The sequence below is a fragment of the Eurosta solidaginis genome, chromosome 3 (assembly GCF_040869045.1).
Source record: "Eurosta solidaginis isolate ZX-2024a chromosome 3, ASM4086904v1, whole genome shotgun sequence".
Taxonomy (NCBI): Eukaryota; Metazoa; Arthropoda; class Insecta; order Diptera; family Tephritidae; genus Eurosta; species Eurosta solidaginis.
In genome coordinates, this window is record NC_090321.1 from 11,421,069 (window position 1) to 11,448,588 (window position 27,520).

Here is a 27,520-nt window from a genome sequence, read left to right on the forward strand (position 1 = left end):
GCGGGTGGTGTTGCGACGCCCGGTGCTTTATCCCACCCTCAAATAACCATGGCCACCGACGCACCTAAAATTTCGGTGGCCCCTTACCTGCCTTACCTTATGCCTTCTAAATAATTGGCGACGCCAGCATTCCCATTTCAATTACAAATTTATTTATAATTCATTTTCATTACGGCTTATTACTTAGGATTATGATTTAATTTATATAAGTTTACAGCTAGGTACATTAAAGTGAGCGAAATGATGCCGTACAAAAAGGAGGTTCACTAGGAGTGATTAGTAAGAAAAAAAAGTATGTACATATATTCATTCCTTTTGATATAAACTTGATTTAGATCCAGGTCATATTTACTTTGGTACTGAATTCAAAAAAAAAGTAGACCATCCCAATTGGAGGGTAGGCAGGGGTATACATGGAAGCTTCCTTATACCTGCTCACTTTGTTGTGGGCATATGTCGAATAGCATTGTTTTAAATGAATATGCTTAAATATACGTAAGGACAGACCTATTTGTTCTTACAAATCTCTCGTTTTAAACCACGAACTTTCTTCAAAATACCCTGAAACATATGCAGGTTAGAATTGACCAATAAACGTTTAGCGTTTGACGCAATACTTCAACGTCTGTACTTAAGATTTACATTTTTATTTAGGTGTACGGTGTAAATTAGGCTTTTATTTAAAATTTAAAATATATAAAAAATAAATAAATACTAGGCGCGCTATACCATCGGGGAAATACAGACCGACTTTCCTAAATTAATCATCTAAAACATGTTTACTTGCGAAGTTGAAAAATACAGAAAACTCCAATATACATATGTATGTATGAATACACTAATTTTCAATAAGAACAAATAAAAATAATCTGACACCTTTTAAATATTATATTTAACTTTTACATTTCAAGTATGTGTATATAACATACAAATTGGCATGTCTAGTCCTTTAAGGCTAAATATACATACATAGTCAAGGTATTTATCATCATGCATATGCATCTGATATCAAATCTTTAATTGTATTTATCTTGATTTTAAATTTAATAATCCGAAATTTCCAAATTGGGTATGCCTTCTTGGTTGTCTTTCGTTAATGCAAACCTTACCTAATCTTAGTCAGAAAATTCTATACGAAATTGGCATAGCCAGGACATATGCGAAATTTTATTTAGGGTTACCACAAAGCATAGCATTAGTTTTGCGTATTTAACGCAAAGGTACAATAGTGGTGGAATTCAAACGTAATACAACGGCTGGCATTCTCCAGCTGACTAAACTTAGGCAAGTATTTCATAAGGGGGGTTGCATACATATGTGCAACCTAAGTGGTCATATGCTTATATGTACATATACCCCTACTCACTACGCACCTTGGTACATTTTCTAGGTGGCTGCACTCGACGCGCCCTCTAATGGGGCATATGTCTATATATGCATATAACTATACCCAATTTAGGTAGCTAATCATACGTGTAAATGGGTGGCGATTAGATGTAAATAGTGTTAGTGTCGTATATCATGTTTCGTGTGCCCACCCTTATGTACGTGTACCTAGGAGTGTATGTAAGCTCCACTCAAGGGGCTTTGGAACGGACTCACCCCTTTATGTGGTTATTGCGGTAGTTGTTCTGGTTGAGGTGGCCGGCTCTGGGTGTGCCCGGCTTATTTCGTTGGGCCTATAGGTAGCGGCCTTTGCTGCTGCGGTTGAACTTGCTGTTGTTGATGTTGCTGATACTGCCGATTCAATTCATTGGCTGTTGTTGTTGAATCTTACCATTTGTTATTTGTGCCAATACGTTCATGTTGCCAAAGACCGTTTTACGTATTCAATACAAAATCGATTTTATAAAGTTGCAATTAATTCAAAAAAAATTTCCCCGGTTTGTTGTTGTTGCCGGTTCAACGGGCCCATGAGCATATAAGGTGTTTGCCACAGGTGGTTGTAATTCTACTGCATCCACATTCATGTACACATAACCGCTTGCAAATGTGTGAACAAATTTTTCAATTGTAGTGAGACTCCTCGCTGTTTTTAATGTGTTCAGCAAAATTCGTATATTTTATACTTAGTAAGGTATGATTGATTGAACATAAAATGGAAGTGCGGCTTTTTATAGTTAATAGCAAAGAAATGTATTATAAAACTATTGCCAAATGTTGTCCTTTTTGATCACTTTTATTTTCCTGCAGATTGATTGATAACGTTGCCGATATCTTTCTGTAACTTCGGTAATATTTTTTTTTTTACTTTTTCTGCAAAGATATAGCAAATATCACTTTTCTGGTGTGTATCGGGCGGAAACTCATGCTAGAAGAGAAAAATTTTTCTTCCTCATGGCCGGTCTGTCTGTTCCCTTCCTTTCGATATTTTTCTTTCTATCGCCACTTTCACCACATCGCTAGGTGTGTTCGCGTGAACACGCTCCCAAGGGGATCATGGCCGTAGACCGCAGCAGCAGACCGTAACAAACCTGCTTCGCTTAGAAGGCCCGACGATGAAGCGAACAGGAACCCGGATCCTCTGTGGGAAGCTACTGCCAGGGATCTCCGACGACAAGCAACGTGGGGCACGACTCACCCCTGAGATAAGAGTCTCAAAGTCCTACTACGAAGCTAGCCGGGCAACATAGGTCTATCAAAAAAAAATTAAGTCAAGTTGGGAGTAATTTCTGTTTCCTAGTTATACGGGCTTTGCGGCAATTAGACATTTGTTATGGAGAACTCGTCAAAACTCCAAAAGATGATTCCTAGAGGTTATCGCTCCCATTGGAATGCAAGACAAAAAAAAGGTGTAGACATTTTGATCTGGAGAACTCGTCCAAACTCCGAAAGGCTAGTCCGACCTAAGCGTGGACTGCCAGGGTGTTCACGGTCCTCGGTGAGTACGCGTGTGAACAACCTATGAGGTCACTGCTCGGGGAGAATACTGGGCGAGATGTCCCCGACCGCCAAAACGCCCAGACAAAAAAGGTCCAATTGGTGGGTATAGAAAAAAAATCAAATTGTAAATTGGTAAAAGAAACGCCCTTGTTGGTTCATTGCGGACGAATATCCGAAGCATGGAAGCGACCTATCAATTTCCCGTTTAGGTCCTCGAGATCATACAATGCATTGCCTATTTTTCGAAGCACGCGACACTTCAGGTATTTGGGTAGGAATTTGGCGTTAATGCCTTGTTTAAAGTTACTTAAGGCAAAATTTCTTCGGAAAACTTCCTGACCTTCCTTATAGTTGACTTGTCTAGAGCGCTTGTTATAGGTGGTTACTCCCCTATCCTTGGCATGATCTAAATTTCTACGGATCTGCTCACGAATATTAGTCAACTTGTCAGCTCGGCTTACTACCGTAACCTGGTCTTCTCGAAGGCTGCCGAGTTTCCCTAAAATGCTGTACGTTGAGGCATGCTGGACCATGTTTTGGCCATATAATGCAAAGTATGGAGAACACTGAATCGCTGTATGAAAATCACTTCTCAAAACTGATAAAATTTCGGGTATATGCTTATCCCAATTAGTGTGGTCAGGTTTATCCTTCAGGAAAATCCTAATCTTAGAAACAATTTCTCTGTTGACGCGTTCGGATGCGTTCGCTTGGGGAGAATATAGCCCCGTCCTCACGTGCGTCACCCCGTAGTTTGCAAAAAATTGGTTCATTTCCTTCGAGATAAACTGTTTACCATTGTCACTGTGAATAAACTCAGGGACCCCTACAGCCGGAAAAATTTCTGAAGCGAAGTAATTTATAACGTTTACAGTGGTGGCTCTCTGCATGGGCTTTAGCCAAACGTATTTTGAAAAATGGTCTAGTACTATAAAAAGAAATTGATTTCGCCGCTTAGATCTCGGATACGGCCCTAGGAAGTCGCAATATAACCGCTGAAATGGCCTTTCGGATTCAAAGGTACTCCCTATAGGTGGTCTCGACTGCTGATTGGTGGGTTTTACCGTTTTGCAGGTGTCACAACGCTGGACGTAGTCCCTGACGTCCTTAGCCTGCTGCGGCCAGAAGTACTTCTGCCTAACACGTTCTAAGGTTTTCTGCCATCCGCCATGGTAACTCCGGTTAGCGTCATGTGCTAATCTCACTGCTTCCTTAGTCAACCCTTTTGGCAACCATAAACGCCACAGCGAGTCTTCTTCCCCTTCCATCCCCTTACGAAACTTAACTCTTTTGAAAATTACACCGTCTACCACTCGTAAATCCGGAAGTGATTCCTCGTTTTCGGTGACGGTCCGAATTAAGTCTAAATATTCGTTGCTGCAAAATTCGGGAGAGATTAAATCTATTTCTCCGGGCGTGGTAGTGAAAGTTAACTCGTCAACATCAAAACGCGACAGCGCGTCTGGTACTACATTCAGGGTGCCCTTACGAGGTTCCATTCTAAAATCGTATCTTTGCAGTAAGAGTGACCATCTCGCCAACCTCCCGCTCAAGTCTTTTTGTGTCATCAACCACTTGAGACTGGAGTGGTCCGTAACAATCCGGAAAGGTACTCCTTCGACATAGGGGCGGAAACGCTTCACGCTAATTATGGCTGCTAGACATTCCAGCTCGGTTACCGTATAATTGCGTTGAGCATTATTCAGCTTTTTCGACACGAACGCGATTGGATGCTCAGCGCCGTCATCATCGACCTGGAACAACACTCCGCCAACACCTATTTTGGAAGCGTCGCATTGTATTACGAATTCTTTGGAAAAGTCAGGTTGGGCCAAGACAGGCGCCGAACTCAAGGCTACTTTTAGTTTTTCAAATGCCTCTATAGCTTCAGGGGTAAGCTTGAACGGGCCTGCTGACTTGCGGAGACAGTCGGTCAAGGGACCTGCCAAGTCAGCAAAATTGGTAATAAACGCTCGGTACCAATTCGCCATGCCCACAAACCTACGCACTTGCCGAGGGGATTTAGGGATCGGGAAGTTTTGTATTGCTTCTACTTTTCCCGGATCCACTTTCAGACACCCGCTGCCTATCAAGTACCCTAAGTAGCGTATTTCCTTCTGACAAAATTTACTTTTTTCCACATTTATTGTCAGACCTGCATCTCTCAAACAGTTCGCCACTTCCGCTAGCAATTTTAGATGATCCTCAAAATTAGTGCTACATACCATCAGATCGTCCAGGTAGACAAAGACGTTCTCTCGCAGACGCGAAGGGATCGCCTTGTCCATCAGCCTACTCATAGTCTGCGGTCCATTGCACAGACCAAATGGCATCACCTTGAAGTGGTACAGAGGCCTCCCCGGAACTGCGAATGCTGTTTTTTCCTTCGAGGACTCTGTCAATTTGATCTGGAAGAACGCGTCTTTCAGATCAATGCCACTAATAAAATGCGTATCTTTCAGTCTGCTCAATAAGCCGTTGATATGAGGCAGGGGGTACGAATCCTTCTTAGTCACCGCGTTGACCTTTCTCGAATCTATGCACAGCCTGACTTTGCCTGGTTTCCGGACCAGTACTACAGGACTACACCACGGGGAGTTGGATTCTTCTATAACTCCTAACTGTAGTAACCTGTCTAGTTCTCTAAAAGCTTCGGCTTGCCTCGGCGGCGAAAGAGGAAAATGCTTGCTTTTTATAGGCACAGCATCACCGGTGTCGATGTGATGCTCCACTAATTTAGTTTGCCCTAGGCCTAACTTCTCGTACGAAGGAAACGTCTCGATGACTTTTCGCAATTCTGATTTCATTTCTGGTGACAATTCATGGAGGTTAAGTTCCTCTTCCTTTTCAAGCCTAGTCTCTAAGCACTCTACGCTCGGGAATATTTCGGGAGCTAACGCAAATGCTCTCCAAAAATCTACCCCGAAGTATGCTTCCTGGAGCAATGAGGGAACAAGGTAAAAACGAATAATCTTTGTGATATTTTTAAAAGTGACCGGTAGAGATACTGAGCCTAAAATTTTTTGCTTGTTGCCGCCCGCGGTATATACGAACGCATGTAAGGGCTGATATTCGAAGCCGTTATCCTCTAGGAATTCTACTCCATTTTTCCCTAAGATGGAGACGTTGGCTCCCGAGTCTAACAACCCTACAAGAAAACTATTTTTAATTCTAGCCTTTACTAAAGGCCTTTCGTCCTCTGTAAGCGTTAACGTGGTGGCTTGCAGCAGTCTACGCTCCCGTACTCTCCGGTGGTATCTCTTCCTACACTTCAAAATATTTTCCGATACCGGGTAGTGTTCAAAAATGGTATGTCTTATGTGTTCGTACCTATGTTCCCTTTCTTCTAGGTCTGGTGAAAGTTGCGTCTGACAAGCGACATCCCTATGCTGGCGTCGCAGAATTCTAATCGGCTCTCTCATCGCGGATGAAGACGTTTGACTCTCGGCTTCAGAACTGTCTGTACTGTCAGGGTAAGTTATTATTACTTTTGAGGGCTCTTCTGCCAGGGTACTACTGCACCTCGGAAGCTCACCACCTCCATGCAGAGATTCGCCCTCTGGTTCAGCGCACGGGACGACGCCTCGAGCACTGGCTGATGTGGGAGCTATGAAGCCGAACGAGGTTCCCCCGCCTTCTCGCTCGGGTACTGGTTTCCCTGCCTGCGATGGTCCCTAGGGCATTTAGGGGTGAATACACCCTTATACCCACATTTAAAACAAAAAGGACTTTTTATGGGTTCCTCACAATATATATAGGAGTGCCCCATTCCCTGGCAATTCCAGCATTGGATTCCCGAGTAGTCCGGTCTTCTGCTGCGTCTATATTCCAGCGCCTCTATCTGCGGATCTATCTCGCCGTCCTCGCCTTCCATCTTCATGTCCGGGGTTGTCACGCGTGCCTCGCTTACATGCCGTCCTGGGTAAATGGCTCCCAGCAGCTTGCTCTCTTTCAGCACTTGTTCACCTCTGCGTGCTACATCGCGTAGATCATGGAGGTTCCTTACGTCCGCATTAAAAAGCATTAGCTTAAGGCTACTGTTGACGTTCCTTTTTATTATGTCAATCAGTAGAAGCTCTGACATCGGCTCCCTTAAGCGCGCGTTCAAGGAGATTATGTCCGCGTGAAACACGTCATAACACTCACTTGCCTTTTGCTTGCGCATGGAGATCTCCATCATGATCTCGTGGTCCGTTTTCAAGGTGCCAAACTCTCTTTTTAAGGAGTAGCACAAAAAGGCATATGTCGCATTTGGGTTTTGTTTTGTGAACAGCCAGTACCATTCTTCGGCTCGTCCCGAAAGGAATAAGTGGAAACTGGCCATTATTTGTTCGTCAGGGCATTGTGTGCGCTCACACAAGGTGTTTAATTTGAAGAGGAAATCGGCTACACTCCCAGTGCCGTCGAATGCGATTTTCCACTCCTGCGGTTTTACTGCTATGCTGCTTGGAGTCGGGTACATTGGCGATACTACCGATGGCAATGGGTTACGGTCCATCCTGCTTGCGTTCCTGTGTTGCTGGTGTGCTTGCTGCGTGGATTCGAGAGCGGCGTTGAGCTGGGCCATGTTGGCTCTAATTGAGCCCATCTCTCTCCGCATTTCCTCCTGCGAAGCCTGGAACAGTTGGTGTAGCACGTCCACCCACGAGCCTCCACGAGTGGCTTCGTCCTGCATTCCTAGGGGGTTCGCCTGATCACTGGTAGCGTCCCCAAAATTTCCAACCTCTTGATTTGGTGGTAAGGCACCCGCTCCATCTGGTGCATAGTTCGACACATTGGTCATTATCCCCGAGATGTTGTGTGTGTTTAGCAGCGATGCATTCAAATTGCTGGTGCTTACAGGTATGTCCAATTTGTCGCGGTCGTCGTTCCGGTTTGGGCCTATATGAGTCCCCGCGGGATTTCCGTAGGACCCTCCTACTGGGGTATGCACCACCAAAGGACGCCTAGCTTTCGAAAAAGCCCCCCTATTAGCACCGCCCCGGTGCTGGTTCCCTCGTAAACTGCCCGCACTCTCGAACGGAGTGTTCCGGCCCGTTTGCCCGTAGGACTGGTCACGCGACATAATCCGTTAGAAAAAAAATTCTTTGTCAAATCCTAGTATTCGAAAAAAAAAAAAAAAAAAAAAAAACTTCTGTTCCCAGAAGATGGTTTGTTGAAAGGGGGAAAAAAAATTTATATATCTATATAAAAAAAATTGTACGAGAATTAGTGCAATCATTTATCAATAATCGCACTAAAATGGAAAAAAAATTCAAAAGCTGAAAAGAAAACGGTTAGTTATATACAAATTTTATGTGAACAATATAGGTGGTGATGGGAACGCTGACATCCCATCATTAGAAGGCAGTAGGCTAGGCAAAAAAAAATTTGATACAAACACATTCATACTTGGCCCTAGTGCTCCCAACCGCAATCGAGGGGGGGTCTTAAGGCCCCCTCCGAGATAGGTTGGGCCCACTAGGGTCCGTTCCAGGCACCCACGGGTTGGTCTCAACACGCCCAGCCGCAACGCAGGGGCAGTCTCCAGGGGCTTGCCCCTGGGACTGGTTGGGGGTGTTGAGGCCTCCCGTTCATTTTTACTGGGCACCCCTCCTGCCTCCGCCGCAATGGGTGGAGCGGTTTCGGAACCGCTCCCCCAGTCTGGTGGGACAGGAAGGAGTGCCACTCTGAATCCCAGCTCAACCCATCACCATCCAGGTGGTATTCCAAGCTACCACCTGGGACGTGGGATGAGCTGGGGTCCTCACTACATGCACACACACATTCACCCTGGACAACACAAATTCGGCTAACGGAACCTAAAAAAAAACTACTTTACAAAAAAAAACCCAAGTTAGCGGACATATTGTTACCAGGGCCGACTAACGGACAAAACATCCGGCAAACCAAAATCCCAACTACAAAAAAAAATCAAGTGCGTGCAGCACTGCCTCATCGGGTGAAATGAAAAAAAAAATCCGGAGACTTGACGTAAAGTCTCGTGGCTCCCTCCGCTACTGCCCCCGATGACCAGCCCGGACAACCTGATCCGTCTAACCATCCCACCGCAACGTAGGTGGCAGCTCTGTGGCTGCTCACTCGGACTGGTGGGATGGTCAACCTCACAGGTTGACCCGACTGACCCTCGCGGTCAGCGCTTCAGGCGCCACGTTGGGCGCCATCTGTTATGGTAACGCATTTACTATGGAAGCAGTAAGGAAGGCGGTCGGCATGATGTGTTGGTGCACAGTGGCTAGTCATTGTCGGCTGGGGCGGGTCCTTGCCAACCTTACTGTTCCTGCGCCATAAACAGAGAAATGTTCCTATCATGCCTATCAAAACGAGCAGCTGTCAAATTCAAAAAACCTGGCAGAAGCGCAGAGACCGACTCAAAACGCTTATCAATACAAAATAAAACAACATCCGGCTGAACCGGATGTCACGGACAGACCGTTAACATTCCAAAAATTTAAATTCAAATTCAAAAAAAAAACTGACGCAAAAAATACTACCGAACCGGACATGGCCGGTTACTAACGCTGAAAATCAAATTCAAAAAAAAACCGCTGAAAACCAAACAATAACAAAAAAGCTGAAAAAATTAAAAATAAAAAAGAAAAGGGCCGAATATACATAGGGGGCGCCGCGGGTGGTGTTGCGACGCCCGGTGCTTTATCCCACCCTCAAATAACCATGGCCACCGACGCACCTAAAATTTCGGTGGCCCCTTACCTGCCTTACCTTATGCCTTCTAAATAATTGGCGACGCCAGCATTCCCATTTCAATTACAAATTTATTTATAATTCATTTTCATTACGGCTTATTACTTAGGATTATGATTTAATTTATATAAGTTTACAGCTAGGTACATTAAAGTGAGCGAAATGATGCCGTACAAAAAGGAGGTTCACTAGGAGTGATTAGTAAGAAAAAAAAGTATGTACATATATTCATTCCTTTTGATATAAACTTGATTTAGATCCAGGTCATATTTACTTTGGTACTGAATTCAAAAAAAAAGTAGACCATCCCAATTGGAGGGTAGGCAGGGGTATACATGGAAGCTTCCTTATACCTGCTCACTTTGTTGTGGGCATATGTCGAATAGCATTGTTTTAAATGAATATGCTTAAATATACGTAAGGACAGACCTATTTGTTCTTACAAATCTCTCGTTTTAAACCACGAACTTTCTTCAAAATACCCTGAAACATATGCAGGTTAGAATTGACCAATAAACGTTTAGCGTTTGACGCAATACTTCAACGTCTGTACTTAAGATTTACATTTTTATTTAGGTGTACGGTGTAAATTAGGCTTTTATTTAAAATTTAAAATATATAAAAAATAAATAAATACTAGGCGCGCTATACCATCGGGGAAATACAGACCGACTTTCCTAAATTAATCATCTAAAACATGTTTACTTGCGAAGTTGAAAAATACAGAAAACTCCAATATACATATGTATGTATGAATACACTAATTTTCAATAAGAACAAATAAAAATAATCTGACACCTTTTAAATATTATATTTAACTTTTACATTTCAAGTATGTGTATATAACATACAAATTGGCATGTCTAGTCCTTTAAGGCTAAATATACATACATAGTCAAGGTATTTATCATCATGCATATGCATCTGATATCAAATCTTTAATTGTATTTATCTTGATTTTAAATTTAATAATCCGAAATTTCCAAATTGGGTATGCCTTCTTGGTTGTCTTTCGTTAATGCAAACCTTACCTAATCTTAGTCAGAAAATTCTATACGAAATTGGCATAGCCAGGACATATGCGAAATTTTATTTAGGGTTACCACAAAGCATAGCATTAGTTTTGCGTATTTAACGCAAAGGTACAATAGTGGTGGAATTCAAACGTAATACAACGGCTGGCATTCTCCAGCTGACTAAACTTAGGCAAGTATTTCATAAGGGGGGTTGCATACATATGTGCAACCTAAGTGGTCATATGCTTATATGTACATATACCCCTACTCACTACGCACCTTGGTACATTTTCTAGGTGGCTGCACTCGACGCGCCCTCTAATGGGGCATATGTCTATATATGCATATAACTATACCCAATTTAGGTAGCTAATCATACGTGTAAATGGGTGGCGATTAGATGTAAATAGTGTTAGTGTCGTATATCATGTTTCGTGTGCCCACCCTTATGTACGTGTACCTAGGAGTGTATGTAAGCTCCACTCAAGGGGCTTTGGAACGGACTCACCCCTTTATGTGGTTATTGCGGTAGTTGTTCTGGTTGAGGTGGCCGGCTCTGGGTGTGCCCGGCTTATTTCGTTGGGCCTATAGGTAGCGGCCTTTGCTGCTGCGGTTGAACTTGCTGTTGTTGATGTTGCTGATACTGCCGATTCAATTCATTGGCTGTTGTTGTTGAATCTTACCATTTGTTATTTGTGCCAATACGTTCATGTTGCCAAAGACCGTTTTACGTATTCAATACAAAATCGATTTTATAAAGTTGCAATTAATTCAAAAAAAATTTCCCCGGTTTGTTGTTGTTGCCGGTTCAACGGGCCCATGAGCATATAAGGTGTTTGCCACAGGTGGTTGTAATTCTACTGCATCCACATTCATGTACACATAACCGCTTGCAAATGTGTGAACAAATTTTTCAATTGTAGTGAGACTCCTCGCTGTTTTTAATGTGTTCAGCAAAATTCGTATATTTTATACTTAGTAAGGTATGATTGATTGAACATAAAATGGAAGTGCGGCTTTTTATAGTTAATAGCAAAGAAATGTATTATAAAACTATTGCCAAATGTTGTCCTTTTTGATCACTTTTATTTTCCTGCAGATTGATTGATAACGTTGCCGATATCTTTCTGTAACTTCGGTAATATTTTTTTTTTTACTTTTTCTGCAAAGATATAGCAAATATCACTTTTCTGGTGTGTATCGGGCGGAAACTCATGCTAGAAGAGAAAAATTTTTCTTCCTCATGGCCGGTCTGTCTGTTCCCTTCCTTTCGATATTTTTCTTTCTATCGCCACTTTCACCACATCGCTAGGTGTGTTCGCGTGAACACGCTCCCAAGGGGATCATGGCCGTAGACCGCAGCAGCAGACCGTAACAGATTGTAAGCTAAAGCTGCAAACATTGGTGCTTTAACGGTAACCGTATCGGTAACCTTAAAACAGCTGATTCGACCAACCTTATGGGAATCAATGTAATCGATTATTGGTGCCCCTAAGGTCGTAGCCGTATCGTAGCCAACCAATTGGTTTTTGGTTTAAGCCGGAGTCATTGGTGCCGTATGTCGTATCGCTGTATCCGTATCCCTAACGTAATCAGCTGCTTATCGTTACGACGGTAAACCAAAACCCAATTGGTTGGCTACGATACGGTTACGACCTTAGCGGCACCAATAATCGATTGCATTGATTCTCATAAGATTGGTCGAATCAGCTGTTATAAGGTTACCGATAAAGCACCAATGCCCCAGCCTTACCGTCGTAACGATAAACAGCTGATTACGTTAGGGATACGACTACAGCTATACGACATACGGCACCAATGACTCCCGCTTAAAAAGTACAAAAAATACCTATCATTGTGGGCAAAACAACTGCCCTACAAGCCAACCTAATAAAACCGCACTGCGTTTTTTTAGCGCACGCAAACTACTGGCGTTTTTTGCCCGAACCGAAATAAGCATGCGTTGCGACAATGTAAAGCATGCGTTGCGACAATGTAAAACATGCGTTGCGACAATGTAAAGCATGTGTGCAAACGTCAAACTGAAGTGTCACGCAGAACAAAAATTGGAAATCGAGTTAGCTTTTTACGCAGTAATTTTAATTTAGGTTGCTCTCATAGAAGTTGTATGTGCATGAGACATTTTTGACAGAAAATTACTTGCGTGCGTTTATATTAGGTTGGCATATGACAGGATGTTCAAGAATGGCAACTTTTTCGCGTTTTGGTTATTGTTGCCAATTTGTTTGAAATTAAGAATATAAAATAAAGAATATTGTGGTTGTTGTTGTTGTTGTATTAACACTGAGAATATTGTGGTAGAATGTAAATACATATTTTAGCACAAATTTGTACAAATAAGTGTTCTTTCTTAAAATAACCAAGTTCCTTTAACTATTTTGATGCATTCCCTTTAATTTAAGTAGTGAAACAACTTCTATGAATTGGCAGAGAAATCTCCCTCTCCCTCACATTCATAATACCTACTTTTCTCCCATAACCGGTTTTCGCTTTTTCGAACATTGTTCAGAATAGGAGGAAAGGGAGAAAACTCACAAGGAATATTTATTCAGAATACGAGGAATGGGAGAAGGGAACAAACTCGCACGGAATTTTCGTTTAGAATTGGGCTGTATGTGTGATATCTTATCTGTCAACTGCCTGACAGAATGTTCAATATGGCTACTTTTTAGCGTTTTGACAGGGTGTTCAATATGGCTATCTTCAGCGGGTGATAGAAAGAGATACAGAATGAGACAGCGATAGTCAATTACAAATCAGGTGACCCAATCACTTTGGAATTTTGACGTCTATGCAGAAGATATCACACTTAGTTTGATTCACAATGATCCGGTGATTGCGTTGTAGTTTTGACGTTAATGCCGAAGATATCAACTTGTCTCATTCACAATTATACCTATTGTCAGAATATGCTGCATTTTGAGGGATTTCAAAATTTCGAGTTGTTTTCAATATAAATATATATTGAATGTTGGGCAAATTTTTGTTTAGCACCCTTTCCTTATCGCAAATATGTGTAATTTGAAGTGCGTAAACAGATTATTCAAAAGAACAAAGGACACTATTGAGAAAGAAAAACAACACAACGTTGTATACGAAATTAGATGTAAAGGCAATGATCGCGAAATATGTAAACAGCGCTATATATGTAGATACAACGAAGCGAGCTTGAACACATCTACGTGAAAAACTTCATTGTGACTTGGCCATTATGCGACGGGGCTTTAACAAAGTAACGTTGAACTTTCCAGTTAATGGTGCGTACTACACATAGTGTACAAGTGTGTTGACTTATCTGTTAAGCATTCTGACAGGCACTCGCTGGATTCGGAATGACAGCAAATTCAAAATGGATACCATTACCGAATGCGCCGAATGATTGAAAAATTGAAAAAGTCTAGCCGATTGGTCATAGTGTACCTATACCAAGTGTGTTCACTAAGCGATAAACGTCAAAACTACAAACAGCCTCGCTCACCTGATGGAAATCTCAGGTCTAGAGTCGCATTTTTAGTCTCAACGACAACATTTTTGACTACCAATCGTATGGACTTTTTCAATTTTTCAATCATTCGGAGCATTCGGTAATGGTATCCATTTTGAATTCGCTGTCATTCCGAATCCAGCGAGTGCCTGTCAGAATGCTTGACAGATAAGTCAACACACTTGTACTTGTACACTATGCGATTGGTAGACAAAAATGTTGTCGTTGAGACCAAAAATGCGACTCTAGACCTGAGATTTCCATCAGGTGAGCGAGGCTGTTTGTAGTTTTGACGTTTATCGCTTAGTGAACACACATGTATAGGTACACTATGGTACTACAGAACATATGTACATCCTGAAGTCAAACATTTCAAATCATAGAAAAAAATTTTAAGTGAATTTAAAATCAAAAATATTACTTGTGTTTGCTATATTGATATAAAATTGACATGTAATCACTAAGTAGCTATAAAGATGGTTTTCTATTTCACAAGCAATGTTGTGTCGCCGCCGGGCCTGCTTTATATGGGAAAGGATAAGTATGAAAGTAAATATCGTCTCGATTTAATTGTTTGTACCAATAGTTGTGTATTAATTAAATTGGTTGAATTTATGTATTACACTAATATGTTAATTATGCCTCTAGTGTTATATTTACGCCAATATGCAAAAGCAAAATACATTTCGTATAAGTGATGGTAAACAAATGGCAGTCCAACTTCGATAGTGGTCGATAATTTTGGTGTGGCGCCAGCCAGGGCCCGTCACATTAGTAGTTTTTCATAAAGATACGTTTAACGCATTCTTTTGCACGATGAGTAGATTGCACGTACTTTTATGGATAACGGCAGATCGAGCGACACTGGCGCATCTGGCGTGAAGGCAACCTTAGCAAAAGCAAACGTCGATTTCTTATGCTTTGCTTGCAACAAAAGTGGGAAGTTAACCCAACCCGATTATATTAAGCGAATTTCGTACCTTACAAAAAATTTCTAGAAGAAAACTTGTTATCAATTGTTTCTCAAAGCTTTTCATAAACTATCACCCCTATTCTGCATTTCAACTTGGATTGGAATTTTTTCGATTTGGCAAATTTGGTATTCTGTGCTCCAATCTCTTTCGATCCAACTTCGAATCGTTCGATTTTGTGTATTCTGCATTTCGATCGTAGTTCCGTTTTTCTAAGTTGCAAATTAGTTGGCGGAAAAATATTTTCTTTTTATTTTGTTATTAATTTATAACAGAATTTTAACGAAAATGTAAGTAAAACTTGTTAAAAAAACGTAAAAGGCTTGATGATGATTGTTTTTTATATGTTTCCAGGTCAAAAATAACCTGTCGATGTCGAAGTCCTTGGACGTATTTGCCCTGCAAAAGTATCTAAAACATACTTGAAAGCATCCTTATTAAGTCGAAGTTTTTTTGAACCTAAATAAGTCATTAAACTTTACCACTATTAAGTTCAATTTCTTATAATTTGTCACTCATCTCAAATGGATTACACAAATCTCGCAATATTTGCATTTCCATTCTCGCCTGGCCATTTTCGTATGCGTTGCGTTCCAACTCTACAAATAATGTCGCGGCTATTGATTCCATTATATAAGACAAGCTGTAATTTGTGTCTGTTCGTTGGGTCTAGTTACATGCCAAAGCAAGCTGCCGGAGTAGAGGAAGGTGAAGCGAAAACGTAAACAATCCTTGCGGAAAGAATAAATAAATCTTTATAAAGTATTTTAGGCCAGTGCAATGAAATTAGCATCCATAAATTTCAGAAAAAGTCAAAAGTTGTGCAGGAATCCGTTTTAACAAAACTTGGTGGCCACGGCAGGGAATTGGCCAAAAGAACAACAAAAACACACTTACTATTATAAAAGCACTTCACTCAAAAAAGTATAACACGGCGGCAATATATTCTATTGCTTTTTTTTGTACAAAATGGCGTGGATAATAAAATATAAACGCTTTTCAGTGTTTTTTTTACAAATTTTCTTTAATTTATTTTGTTCCAATGTTCATACATTCCGTACAAACAGCTGATTTCGAAAAATCATTTGCTCTTCCTCTTCTCGTTACGATTCCGTCGTAATGCAGAATACACAACTTCGTTTAAAGCGAGGGTAGAACGGGAACGTAATCGAAATGCAGAATAGGGGTGTATAATTTTTATTTATGTCAATAATTTCAATAATAATAAAAATACATAATGTGTGCATATATATTTGCATACTTTAAATAAAGAATGGCTGCAATTCCAAAGGGTTGGTGGAGAATACAAGAAAGGGTTCAAATTCAGCAATACCTCTCATGAACAAACTTTAAGAAAATAATTTGAAATTTTCCAAGTTAAAAAATATTGATAAATAGTTTTCACGTATTTTTTGTAAACATTTACGATTTACTTTCAGCAAGTTTACTTTAAGTTACTTTCAAAACATTTATAGAAATGCCTGTTGGGAAGTGTGAACACATAAGGTACTTGTGAGAGTACAATATAGAATTATAATTGTAACAAGACTTGTGCTAAAAACAAAAATTTATTGGAATCTACGTATTATACCGCTTTTTTACAGATGAGGAACTAATACGATGGGGATGGCCAGAAGATGTGTGGTTTCACGTTCATAATTATTCTTCTGCTCATGTATACCTAAGGCTTAAAGAGGTAAGAATTTTTTTTGTATACCTACAAGCCTTGATACAACATTAGGCTAACAAAAATTTGAATGCGGTTGGAAAAATTAAAAATAAAATAAATAACAAAAAAGGTCAATCGCAACGACGAACAGGCAGTCACACTTCCAGTTATAATTTGTCGCTTCAATATTTATTTTCCAAGTTATTTATAGTTTTTGTCTAGTCAGTTTTTAAGCTATTCTACATTTATAAAGGAAATTAATCTAAGTCATCACTTCATTTAGATATTTAATAGAGATTAAGGCCTCTGAAAAAGTTTACGTTTAATCTTGCAAGTCTTGAGAAGAAGTAGATTTGAATGAAATCTCCATGAAATCTTGAATAATAATGTACTTCTTTCCTTATGCTTAGAAAAGGTTTATAAAGTTCTTATGATACTAAATTCCTATGGAAATGTCTTTTTGAAAAGTTTAAAAACCATTTTATTTTTTAAGAACATGGGATTAAATATTTTTTTTTTTATAAATGTTTATACACTTTTTTTGTAACTTTTGCCATTTGGCAAAATTACATAAGGCTCTGCATATTTTTAACAAGGTGCGTTCAAGATTAAAAAAAAATTTAATTGTCTCGTTATTCATAAAGAAAAAAATCTTACCCCGTTATTCATAAAAAAATAAATCATTTGAAAATGCTTTATTAACCTTTCGTAAGTTTTATGAATGTATTATATTATTAGCCGTCGGCCTCTGTTTTAAATTTTTATCAAATATAGTATTTCGCAGTTTTTTAAAACTTCCATCTTATAAAATTAACGGACCATATAATGTTTGTATAGAAACCAATATTTTTTAACGATTTTGTTTTGTTTCTTATTCCGTTACAGGGGCAAACCATAGATGATATTCCACAATCCCTTATTAACGACGCTGCACAGTTGGTGAAATACAACAGCATTCAAGGCAATAAAATCAATAATGTTGATGTTGTTTATACTTTATGGTCTAATCTAAAAAAAACACCCGACATGGAGGCTGGTCAAATAGGTTATTTTTGTGAAAAAAGTGTAAAAAAAATTCGCGTTGAAAAAAGAGTAAATGAAATTGTCAACAGACTTAACAAAACCAAAACCGAAGATTATCCAGATTTACGCCGACAAAGGGAAGAACGTGATGCTGAAGAGCGAAGGCAAATGAAAGACCTTTTGAAAACTCAACGAGAAAAAGAGGAGGAAGAACTTAGGCGTCAAAAGCAAGATGCGGAAAGCCGTAGTTACGACAAATTGTTTAAGCCAGAAAGCATGTCTAGCAATTATGATGATGGCAACGACTCTGATGATTTTATGTAAAATTATTAGTGCATTTAAATATAGTTGTTTGTTGAAAATGAAATCCAATTTATCTACTTTCAAATTTTGTATGATTTTAGTCTGATAATACTCATATATTGCTGATAGAAAATGCTCGCAATGAGTTTTAAATTCGAAATCAAAGCAAGGCAGTCTACAAAATTTTTGTGATTGTAACAGGATAAGTGTGACAAGAAAACATTTTAATATAATTATGTTCCATATAACTGAGTCATGGTACATTCGATTATTGAATAAAAAAAAATTAAACGGTAATATATCGGCACTCTGATGTTTGGGATTGTACCTAGCCTGTAGTAGCAATATAGGAGTATTCACCCCTATTCTGCATTTCGATTACGTTCCCGTTCTACGCTCCGCTTTAATCGAAGTTTGGTATTCTGCATTACGACGGAATCGTAAAGAGAAGAGGAAGAGCAAATGATTTTTCGAAATCAGCTGTTGGTATGGAATGTGTGAACATTGGAACAAAATAAATTAAAGAAAATTTGTAAAAAACACTGAAAAACGTTTATATTTTATTATCCACGCCATTTTGTACAAAAAAAAAGCAATAGAATATATTGCCGCAGTGTTATATTTTTTTGAGTGAAGTGATTTCATAATTGTAAGTGTGTGTTTGTCGTTCTTTTGACCAATTCCCTGCCGTGGCCACCGAGTTTTGTTAAAACGAATTCCTGCACGAATATAGTTGACATTTTCTGAATTTTAAGGATGCTAATTTCATTGCATGGCCTAAAGTACTTTATAAAGGTTTATTTATTCTTTCCGCAAGGATTGTTTACGTTTTCGTTTCACCTTCCCCTAGGCCGGCAGTTTGCTTTGGCATATAACTCGACCCAACGAACAGACACAAATTATAGCTGTCTATTATAATGGAATCAATAGCCGCGGCATTATTTATGGAGTTGGAAAGCAACGCATACGAAAATTGCCAGGCGAGAATGGAAAGGCAAATATTGCGAGATTTGTGTAATCCATTTGAGATGAGTGACAAATTATAAGAAATTGAACTTAATAGTGGTAAAGTTTAATAACTTATTTAGGTTCAAAAAAACTTCGACTTAATAAGGCTGCTTTCAAGTATGTTTAAGATACTTTTGCGGGGCAGATACGTCCAAGGACTTCGGCATCGACATGTTGTTTTTGACCTGGAAACATATAAAAAACAATCATCATCAAGCTTTTTACGTTTCTTAACAAGTTTTACTTACATTTTTGTTAAAATTCTATTATAAATTAATAAAAAAATAAAAAGAAAATATTTTTCCGCCAACTAATTTGCAACTTAGAAAAACGGAACTACGATCGAAATGCAGAATACAAAAAATCGAACGATTCGAAGTTGGATCGAAAGAGATTGGAACACAGAATACCAAAATTGCCAAATCGAAAAAATTCCAATCCAAGTCGAAATGCAGAATAGGGCTGATTACATATATGGCTAAGCACTTACAGGGTATAACCGTTCTCTCTTCTGGTCGGCCATGATTTATTTTTTTAAGTTTTTACGCAATTTATTACAGAAAATAGCAAATATAAAAAAAAAATGATATACAAACACAGAGAAAGAAATAACAAGAAAAAGTTGACAAAGGTTACGGTACGGATGCTGTTGTACTTTCCCCTTCGCCAATGTCGCAGCAGATTTAATTTCAAAAAGTGTTAGACCAAAGAGAGTAGATTAATAAGAGGGAGCATTGTAGAGTCGTTCAATCTCCACAAAGTGATACGGCTGCACCAGGAATACACCACATGTTTTGCTCCTGCTTCGTTTTCACCATCTGGATTAAAAAAGTCATGAGCCTGGGCATTCGCGCAATTTTAGTGATGTAAATTGCATGGCGCCAGCTCAATGGTAGCTCATTGACGCAATGACTCCAAGCGAATTTTTGACGCTACTTAGTAGTGAGTGCGTAGTACATTTTACTTGCGCCATTGAGTGAAATGATTTTTGTGTGTCAGGCACGAGTTTGGTGTTATTGGCGCTACTGGCAATGATGACACTGAGCTGATGACGGTAGCGCTGGTAGTTCAGCTTTTGAATCAGAGGAAGAATTGATGACCCGTGTAAATTATTATGGCTATGGCTATTATTGCCTGTGACTTTGAACTAAATAAATGCTGCGCACATAACAACCAGAGTCATTTTTGAGTTTTATATTTTAGTTTTATTCCACAATTAATATGGGTGTGTTTGAGCAGCCAAATAATCACAGTAGTATTGCTAAAGTGCTGCTTAGCTGATGGAATGTCGCTAATTTCCTAGTGATCAACAGATTGTCAACATTTCGTTCAACGAGCGCGCGAAATTGCCACATCTGCTCAAATTTTCCAAGATTTTCCATTGTTGATTTAACTTAAGGTGTTATGCCAATATTTTTCAGCCAGCTTATTTCAAATAGGTCATTTTTCCAAAAGCAAAATAAATTGCAGCAAAGATTACAAAGTTAAACAGCCTTATAAAATCAGCTATGTTGAAGCGACAGCATAGCAAAAAGTATGGTGAATTCCTGGTGCAGCCGTCCTACAAATTTCACAAAGTTTTACAAGTCTACAATGTGCAATCTTATAATTTTTAAAATCTTTGGTTAGACGTAAAGGGGACTAACACCAGTTTACATTTATCTTCATTTTCCTACTTAACTCTTAATCGTTAATTTTATGAATTTTGCCTTTCCATATGAATTTTTCCCTTCGATAATCGGTAATTGTGATTAAATTTTAGAGATGCGGATTTTTTTTTTCAGAAAAAAGTTCCACCTCTAGAGTGCAATATCTAATTGGAAGCACAAAACCAAAGGGAATCGGCAAAATTTGACTTAAAATAATCTAGTTTCTAGGGATGTAACATATGTAAACGCGTAGATTATCTGTATATTCATTGTAGATTAGGGAATGTGTAAGCGTAGTCTAAAAGAATGCGTTTAATACTGTTTTCACACAGACGGCTTATTGAATAATAAAGTAGTTTTCTACATTAAGACGCTTATTGAGCTCAATCTTCCCTACAAAATTCGAATCTATAATTATTTCATTAGTGACTAATCGAATGCCAAATGAAGTCAAAAGCACAATGCAACTCTGCTTAGAGTGTTCAGTTTCTTAGTTTTTGGTATGTTCAGTGCTTAAAAATGTCATTTGTCAAACTAAATGTCATTGTCTGTCATATAGCATTGTCATTTTATTCGCTGGACATTTCATCCTTCGTACTAATCGAGCAGTTACTTCAGTGTGAAAGCAAAAAATTTACGATTTCATTAGAAGGTGAAATGAGATCATTAAGTTTCTGCGTGAAAAGAGTATAACGCACATATATGAGAAAGTTGATTGTGACGCAGCCATCATAAAAAAGAGTATGTGCATTGTGACGCGGCTATTAAATTATGATCTGGCATCGCCAAGTTATCGATTAGAATCTCTACGACATTCCAATCGCTACCTTCTTTCTTTTTCTTTTTGCAAGTCAAGGGAGATAATATGGTGGGTTGAAAATCGTTTTGTATTTTTTACATCATAACAGCGTGTTATATACAAATTTGCAGTTATATCAAAAACTTTTCTCTATTTTAGGCGGCGCATAAATCTTTTAGAATTAAACAAAAACTTGCTAAGAAACTCAAGCAAAATCGATCTGTCCCTCAGTGGATACGTTTGCGTACTGGAAACACCATAAGGTAAATGGCATTCATTTATTTTATTTTCGTAAGGTATTCATTTATTGATTTGTTCAGGTACAACGCCAAGAGACGTCATTGGAGGCGCACAAAATTGAAGTTGTAACTTGAAATGTGTTTTATTATTACTTCAATTATGTTGTTTCAATAGAAATTAATCCAAACATACGCAAATATAAGTGCAGATATGTGTTAATATAACGTTTGTTTCTGAGTTAAAATATTGTACAGTGCTAGCGATATAAACAGTAATTTTGCAAATACTGATTGTTCGACCAACCTTCACATCTTCCGCGTCATTATGTTGCCCACATAACCTAGTAGTAAAATTGGTGGCGGAAGATCAATACCAAGGCGAATACAGCACCAGGTGGTGTCCCATCAGCTAATTACTTAATATTTTCCATACAACACCTTCGCGTTGTTTACTGTGGTTTACACTTGACATTGGTACAACAATATTTCAGTAAATCGAAGTAATGCCAATTTTCTTTTTACTTGACTTCTGGACGTCCAAGGCGAATTCAGTACCAGGTGTTGTTATCCCAACAGCTGATTGCTTCGTGATAATTTTCCATACAACGCCTTGTGCAACAATATGTCAGTTAATCGAAATCCAAGGCGAATTCAGTAGAGGTGGTGTTATCCCAACAGCTGATTGCTTCTTTTTGTTAATTTTCCATACAAAGCCATGTACAACAATATGTCAATAGAAATCAATGAAATTTTTCTTCTGCACGGCGAAGTGGTTGAATTTGCTTTGCCACCACCTGGTATGGATTCGCCTTGATCGAAATCGATGAAAATTTTCTTTCGACCTGACATTCTTCTGTGCGGCGAATTGGTTTAATTCGCCTTGCAACCACCTGGTATGGATTCGTCTTGCATTACATCAAGGCGAATCCATACTAGGCGGTGGCAAAGCAAATTCAACCAATTCGGCGTGCAGAAGAAAAATTTCATTGATTTCCATTGACATATTGTTGTACATGGCTTTGTATGGAAAATTAATAAAAAGAAGCAATCAGCTGTTGGGATAACACCACCTGTAATGAATTCGCCATGCATTATACCAAGGCAAACTCAGTACCAGGTGTTGTTATCCCGACAGCTGATTGCTTCTCCTTGATTATTTTCCATGCAATGCTTTGTACAACAATATGCCAGTAATTATAAATCAATGAAAATTTTCTTTTGACTGCACGGCGAATTGGTTGAATTCGCTTCGACGTCACCGTGTATGGATTCGTCTTGAGCGTTGGTTTGTTTGACTGATGAACTGCTACTTCTATTTTCTTTATCAACTATATCTAATAGTAAGCGATGCGCCATCTGTTGGCAATCACTGGTAATGATGGATTTTTTGGTTATTGTCAATTACCTTTTTTGTTTGACATTCCCATGTGCTCTTGGGTAATTACAATTGTTTTTTTTATCGGCCTATTGATGAACGATTCAAGGTTACTGGCATGCATAAGATTGGGTTGAACGTATCTATACGAAAAACTTTATCGTGACTCGGCCATAACATCGTCACAATCAGTCATTGTGGTGCGTTTGTACACATAAAGGAACTTCAGACTTAGCAATTGAAGTTTTTTTCACCTTGCCCATTCATATAGGAGATTTCACTATACAAGAAAAAATACTTGCTAACACACTTTGTGTCCTATTCATTTGTTAAATTGCAGTTTCTAACTATGAAAATGTTAGAAAAGTTCCAACAAGTGGATAAAATAATTTCTCTTGCAAAATGTGAAAGCACACTTAGCCAAATTCTTTTTCTTATGCTTCGATCTGCCGTTCTCCATTAAAATACGTGCAATCTACCCATTATGCATAAGATTGCGTTTAGAACATCTATATGAAAAACTGCTTATGTAACGGATCTTTTACTGGCATGTATAAGCTCGCGTTGAACGCATCTACACAAAAAAGTTGGCTGAGCTTCGGCCTTTAATGAGAGAATTACAAACTCACAAATCACAAACTCCCTGACAGCTGATAGGTTGTTCAATATGGCTACGTTTTAGCGTTTTGACAGTTTGTTCAATATGGCAGTCCATAGGGCCGGCTATCTTCAGCTTCCAAATCACTCTCACAAGATTGCGCATGTAAACAAAAGATCAGCTGTTTTTTATGGGCAATTTTTACGTAATTTTCCTTTAGCTCTTGTTTTTTTCTCTTTCATTCGCTCCAGCAGTCAAGAGTGACGTAATGCGCAGAACGAAGCAATTTTGCACTCTTGAATGCGCAATCTTCTGTGAGTGATTTGTGTCTTCAGCTGGTGATAGAAAGAGATACAGAATGAGACCACGATCATAGTACAGGTTTACTTTTACTCGTCACGTATGTTGCGATCCAAAATTACGATCGAAGTCGTACGTTCACGTATGTCATAATCCGAAAATCATGGCGCATAATCATAGTCAAAATAAAATAGGTTTTAAATTTAGTTTCAGCTTTTTTGACAGATAGCTCATAGAAAATTATGTCAAAAAGCTGCAACTATATTTAATATCTATTTTATTTTGACCATGATTATACGCCCATGTTTTTACGTGACGAGTTATACGATCACGGATGTTACGATTCGAGCCCAGTCAGGTGTGACGTATATGCAGCAGAACGAAGCAATTTTGCACTCGAGAATGCGCATTCTTCTACTTTGATTTGTGTGTTCAGCTGGTGATGGAAAGAGATGCAGAATGAGACCACGATAGTCAATTAAAAATCAGGTGATCGGTTCTATTTGTAATTTGACGTCTATGCAGAAGTTAACACACTTGTTTTATCCACAATGATTTCTACTATTGTTCTTGCTCATTAACTTTTTTTTTGGTTTATTAATTTTTTGGTAGTGATTATCTTTCTTGTAGAATTTAAAGTGGATGTTGATAAGATACAGATACATTTTTATTACTGCTTTAAGTATTTTTGGGCCTATTCATTCAGATGTAGAGGAAGTATACATTCTCTTACCGAAATACAGGTACGTACATACATACATACATACTAGTTTATCATATAAAAACAGCTGAATTAATTGTTTTGCAGAGGTGAATGTTAATTAATACTTTACCTTTAAAAAATTGCCACGGCGTCTTACTCATTGGTATGCTTTAGTTTCTTATGAGGACTTCAAATTATTACTTGCCGTTCTGCAAGTTGGCCTAGTACTTCTAATAAATAAACTAGGCTAGAGTGGTCGACAATTAAGTGCTACCTCTGTGAAGCGCCTCAGGCGGCACTAGTAATAGTAGGTATATGCAGTGCTTAAAAAAATTAATAGGGACAAATTGCTGTTAAATATCATCAATGACACCTATCCCCCGATTTACACGGTACTTTGTTTACACGATTTCGCTTTTACACGGTTCATAAATCAGCAAAATTTGAAAAACTCCGAAGATTCACAAATCATTAAAAGCCTTTTTGAGTCCCTTCGCAACACTGATTCCAATATTGAGGGATTCCCCTTATTGTGAATACATGTGTATGTACATAACCAAACGCAGAGTATGTAGTTCATGTGGAAGGAAAATCGTTTGATGAAAATTGGAACAAAAAACCATAATTTTTACTATTATTGTGAGTTTTTTTGGTTTGAACTGGTAAGTTATCGATTGAATTATCTCTTCGTGAACCTTCAAGGGTACATATGTGATTTGTGTTAATTTTTCAAGTTTCTAAAATGCCAAAAACTTCGAAGAAAACTTCGGAAGTTAGTTATTTTTTGGTCAAAGAATACTTAGTTTTAAGCTTTTCAAGATGTTTTAGTTTTGTTTTATTTAAATAAATTATTGAATTGGGTAGTTTTTTCGCTTTACACGGTTTTTGTATAGGAATACGAAGCTTTCATTTTACACGGTTTTGTCTGGAACCGATCTTCCGTGTAAATCGGGGGATAGGTGTATATCAGTAGTACTTCAATGTGATTCTGGCATGATGCACCCTATAAAAATAACAGTTAAAGGCTGTTCTTTTGCATTAAATTGTATTCCGCCAGTTTGTCTTATTTGCGAAAAAATGAACGATTCCCGAAAAATGGAAAATGGCCAAGGTGGTCCCGCTACTGAAGCCTGGGAAACCAGCCAACATAGGAGAGTCATATCGCCTGATATCTCTCCTATCGCCAGTAGCCAAGACGCTTGAAGCCATTTTCCTTCCTTACTTCAAAGCAATTTGCAGCAAAACTCCATAGCACCACAACCGCGCTAAATTCCATTAGCACCCATATAAATTGCGGTTTAAATCAAAATCCCCACCATAGAACATTACTCGTTGCGCTAGACATATCAAAAGTTGTTGATACGGTCAACCATGACACGCTACTGCACGACCTGGAAGGGTCTACCCTTCCGCCATATCTTAAAAGGTGGACCGCAATTTAGAAACGAAACATCCAAACCAAGAAGAATTAAAAAGGGGTGCCACAGGGTGGTGTCCTATCCCCACTTTTGTTTCACTTCTACATATCAAAGCTACCTTCGCCACCAGAAGGAGTTACTATCGTTTCCTACGCCGATGACTGCACAATAATGGCCACAGGCCCAGGCCCACAGATCGATGAGCTTTGCAACAGAGTAAACGACTACATCCCTGATCTGTCCAGTTTTTTCACCTCGCGAAACCTGGCATTATCACCGACTAAATCCTCCGCGACCTTATTGACAACATGGACGTCCCAAATGTCGACAATTTTGAACATGCACGTCGTTGGCAGTACGCTACCGACTGTCCTTCACCCACCTTCAAAATCTTGGGTGTGACGTTTGATCAGGATCTACATTTTGGTGAGCATGCAGCCGCAATTGTACCGAAAAGCCAGAGCCGTAATAAAATCCTCAAATCTCTGCCTGGCAGTACTTGGGGAAAAGACAAATAAACGCTCATTACCACTTACAAAGCAAATAGCCAGCCAATTGCATGCTAGGCATCCCCTATATGGTCGCCATGCCTAAAAACTAATCATTGGAAGAAGCTACAGGCCTGCCAAAATACTGATCTCACAACTGCCACGGGATGTCTTCTTATGTCCCCAGAACACCATCTACATAATGAGGCGAGAATACTTCTCATCAGGGAGAGAAATGAGATGCTAACCAAACAGTGCCTGTTGAATACCCGGAAACCTGGGCATCCCAACAGACATCTGATTGATGAGCCAACACCGCGCAGTGGCTTAAGGAGTCATCTCCGTAAGCATTATGAGGAAATACGGCACCTGAGAACCCAGCCGTATGAAGCAAAAAAAAAAACATAAGCAGGTCTTCAGCGAACTCCACAAACAGGCGTCGGACCTTTATGCCAGGAATTGCCCGGTGAATCCAGTGCTCAAAGAACAGTACCCAAAACTTGCCGAAGAGGAACAATACTCCCCAGGGAACCGCGAGTCACTCTAGCTCAACTTCATTCTGGATACTGTAACAGGCTAAACTCTTACCTATCCAGAATCAACCCCGACATACAAAATTTATGCCCTGCTTGCAATGTGTCCCCACATGACACCAACCATCTCTTTAATTGTAATGTGGAACCAACGCCTCTAACACCCCTCTCATTATGGTCCACCCCTGTTGAGAAAGCAAGTTTCCTTGGACTCCCGTTAGAGGATATTGATGACAATTAGTGATCGTTCGCGCCATTGGATGGGGCGAAGCACTGCTACAACAACAACAACAACATTCCAGATTTAGGTAGGAATAATAAACAGAGACAAACAA

At 39.2% G+C, this 27,520-nt stretch overlaps 3 protein-coding genes and 1 long non-coding RNA gene across 5 annotated transcripts in view; 3 read left to right on the forward strand and 1 right to left on the reverse strand.

Annotated features, from left to right (window-relative positions):
• The first annotated feature begins 14,427 nt into the window (after window positions 1–14,427).
• On the forward strand, window positions 14,428–18,139 carry LOC137246225 (coiled-coil domain-containing protein 25). Its single transcript, XM_067777323.1, has 3 exons — window positions 14,428–14,658; window positions 16,685–16,776; window positions 17,635–18,139. Exons 1-3 carry the CDS (start codon window positions 14,586–14,588, stop codon window positions 18,094–18,096), a joined length of 627 nt encoding a protein of 208 aa, XP_067633424.1. The 5' UTR covers window positions 14,428–14,585; the 3' UTR covers window positions 18,097–18,139.
• A 935-nt stretch (window positions 18,140–19,074) lies between these two features.
• Window positions 19,075–19,539, reverse strand: LOC137243270 (uncharacterized). Its single transcript, XR_010950484.1, has 2 exons — window positions 19,332–19,539; window positions 19,075–19,268 (listed from the first exon to the last, which is right to left on the reverse strand). It is a non-coding gene; the product is annotated as an uncharacterized lncRNA (long non-coding RNA).
• Window positions 19,540–21,542: 2,003 nt separating this feature from the next.
• On the forward strand, window positions 21,543–21,995 carry RpL39 (ribosomal protein L39). The gene is made up of 3 exons (XM_067777324.1): window positions 21,543–21,600; window positions 21,691–21,794; window positions 21,852–21,995. Exons 1-3 carry the CDS (start codon window positions 21,598–21,600, stop codon window positions 21,898–21,900), a joined length of 156 nt encoding a protein of 51 aa, XP_067633425.1. The 5' UTR covers window positions 21,543–21,597; the 3' UTR covers window positions 21,901–21,995.
• Window positions 21,996–24,553: 2,558 nt separating this feature from the next.
• The window catches only part of Efr (ER GDP-fucose transporter), a 45,697-nt gene continuing 42,730 nt past the window's right edge, over window positions 24,554–27,520 (forward strand). Inside the window, exon 1 of one of the 2 annotated variants that reach the window (XM_067770784.1) lies at window positions 24,554–24,786. In XM_067770784.1, coding sequence (XP_067626885.1) covers window positions 24,686–24,786 — 101 coding nt within the window. In that variant the 5' untranslated portion in view covers window positions 24,554–24,685. Of the gene's footprint in view, window positions 24,787–25,303; window positions 25,409–27,520 lie in introns of those variants that run through there. The other variant, XM_067770783.1, reaches the window with a different exon arrangement.

Coding starts and splice junctions, on each gene's coding strand:
- LOC137246225 (XM_067777323.1), top strand. CDS start 14,586: ATGGTTTTCTATTTCACAAGCAATGTTGTGTCGCCGCCGGGCCTGCTT. Junction 14,659..16,684: donor GGGAAAGGATAAGTATGAAA/GTAAATATCGTC, acceptor GCTTTTTTACAG/ATGAGGAACTAATACGATGG. Junction 16,777..17,634: donor TATACCTAAGGCTTAAAGAG/GTAAGAATTTTT, acceptor ATTCCGTTACAG/GGGCAAACCATAGATGATAT.
- RpL39 (XM_067777324.1), top strand. Junction 21,795..21,851: donor CGTACTGGAAACACCATAAG/GTAAATGGCATT, acceptor TGATTTGTTCAG/GTACAACGCCAAGAGACGTC.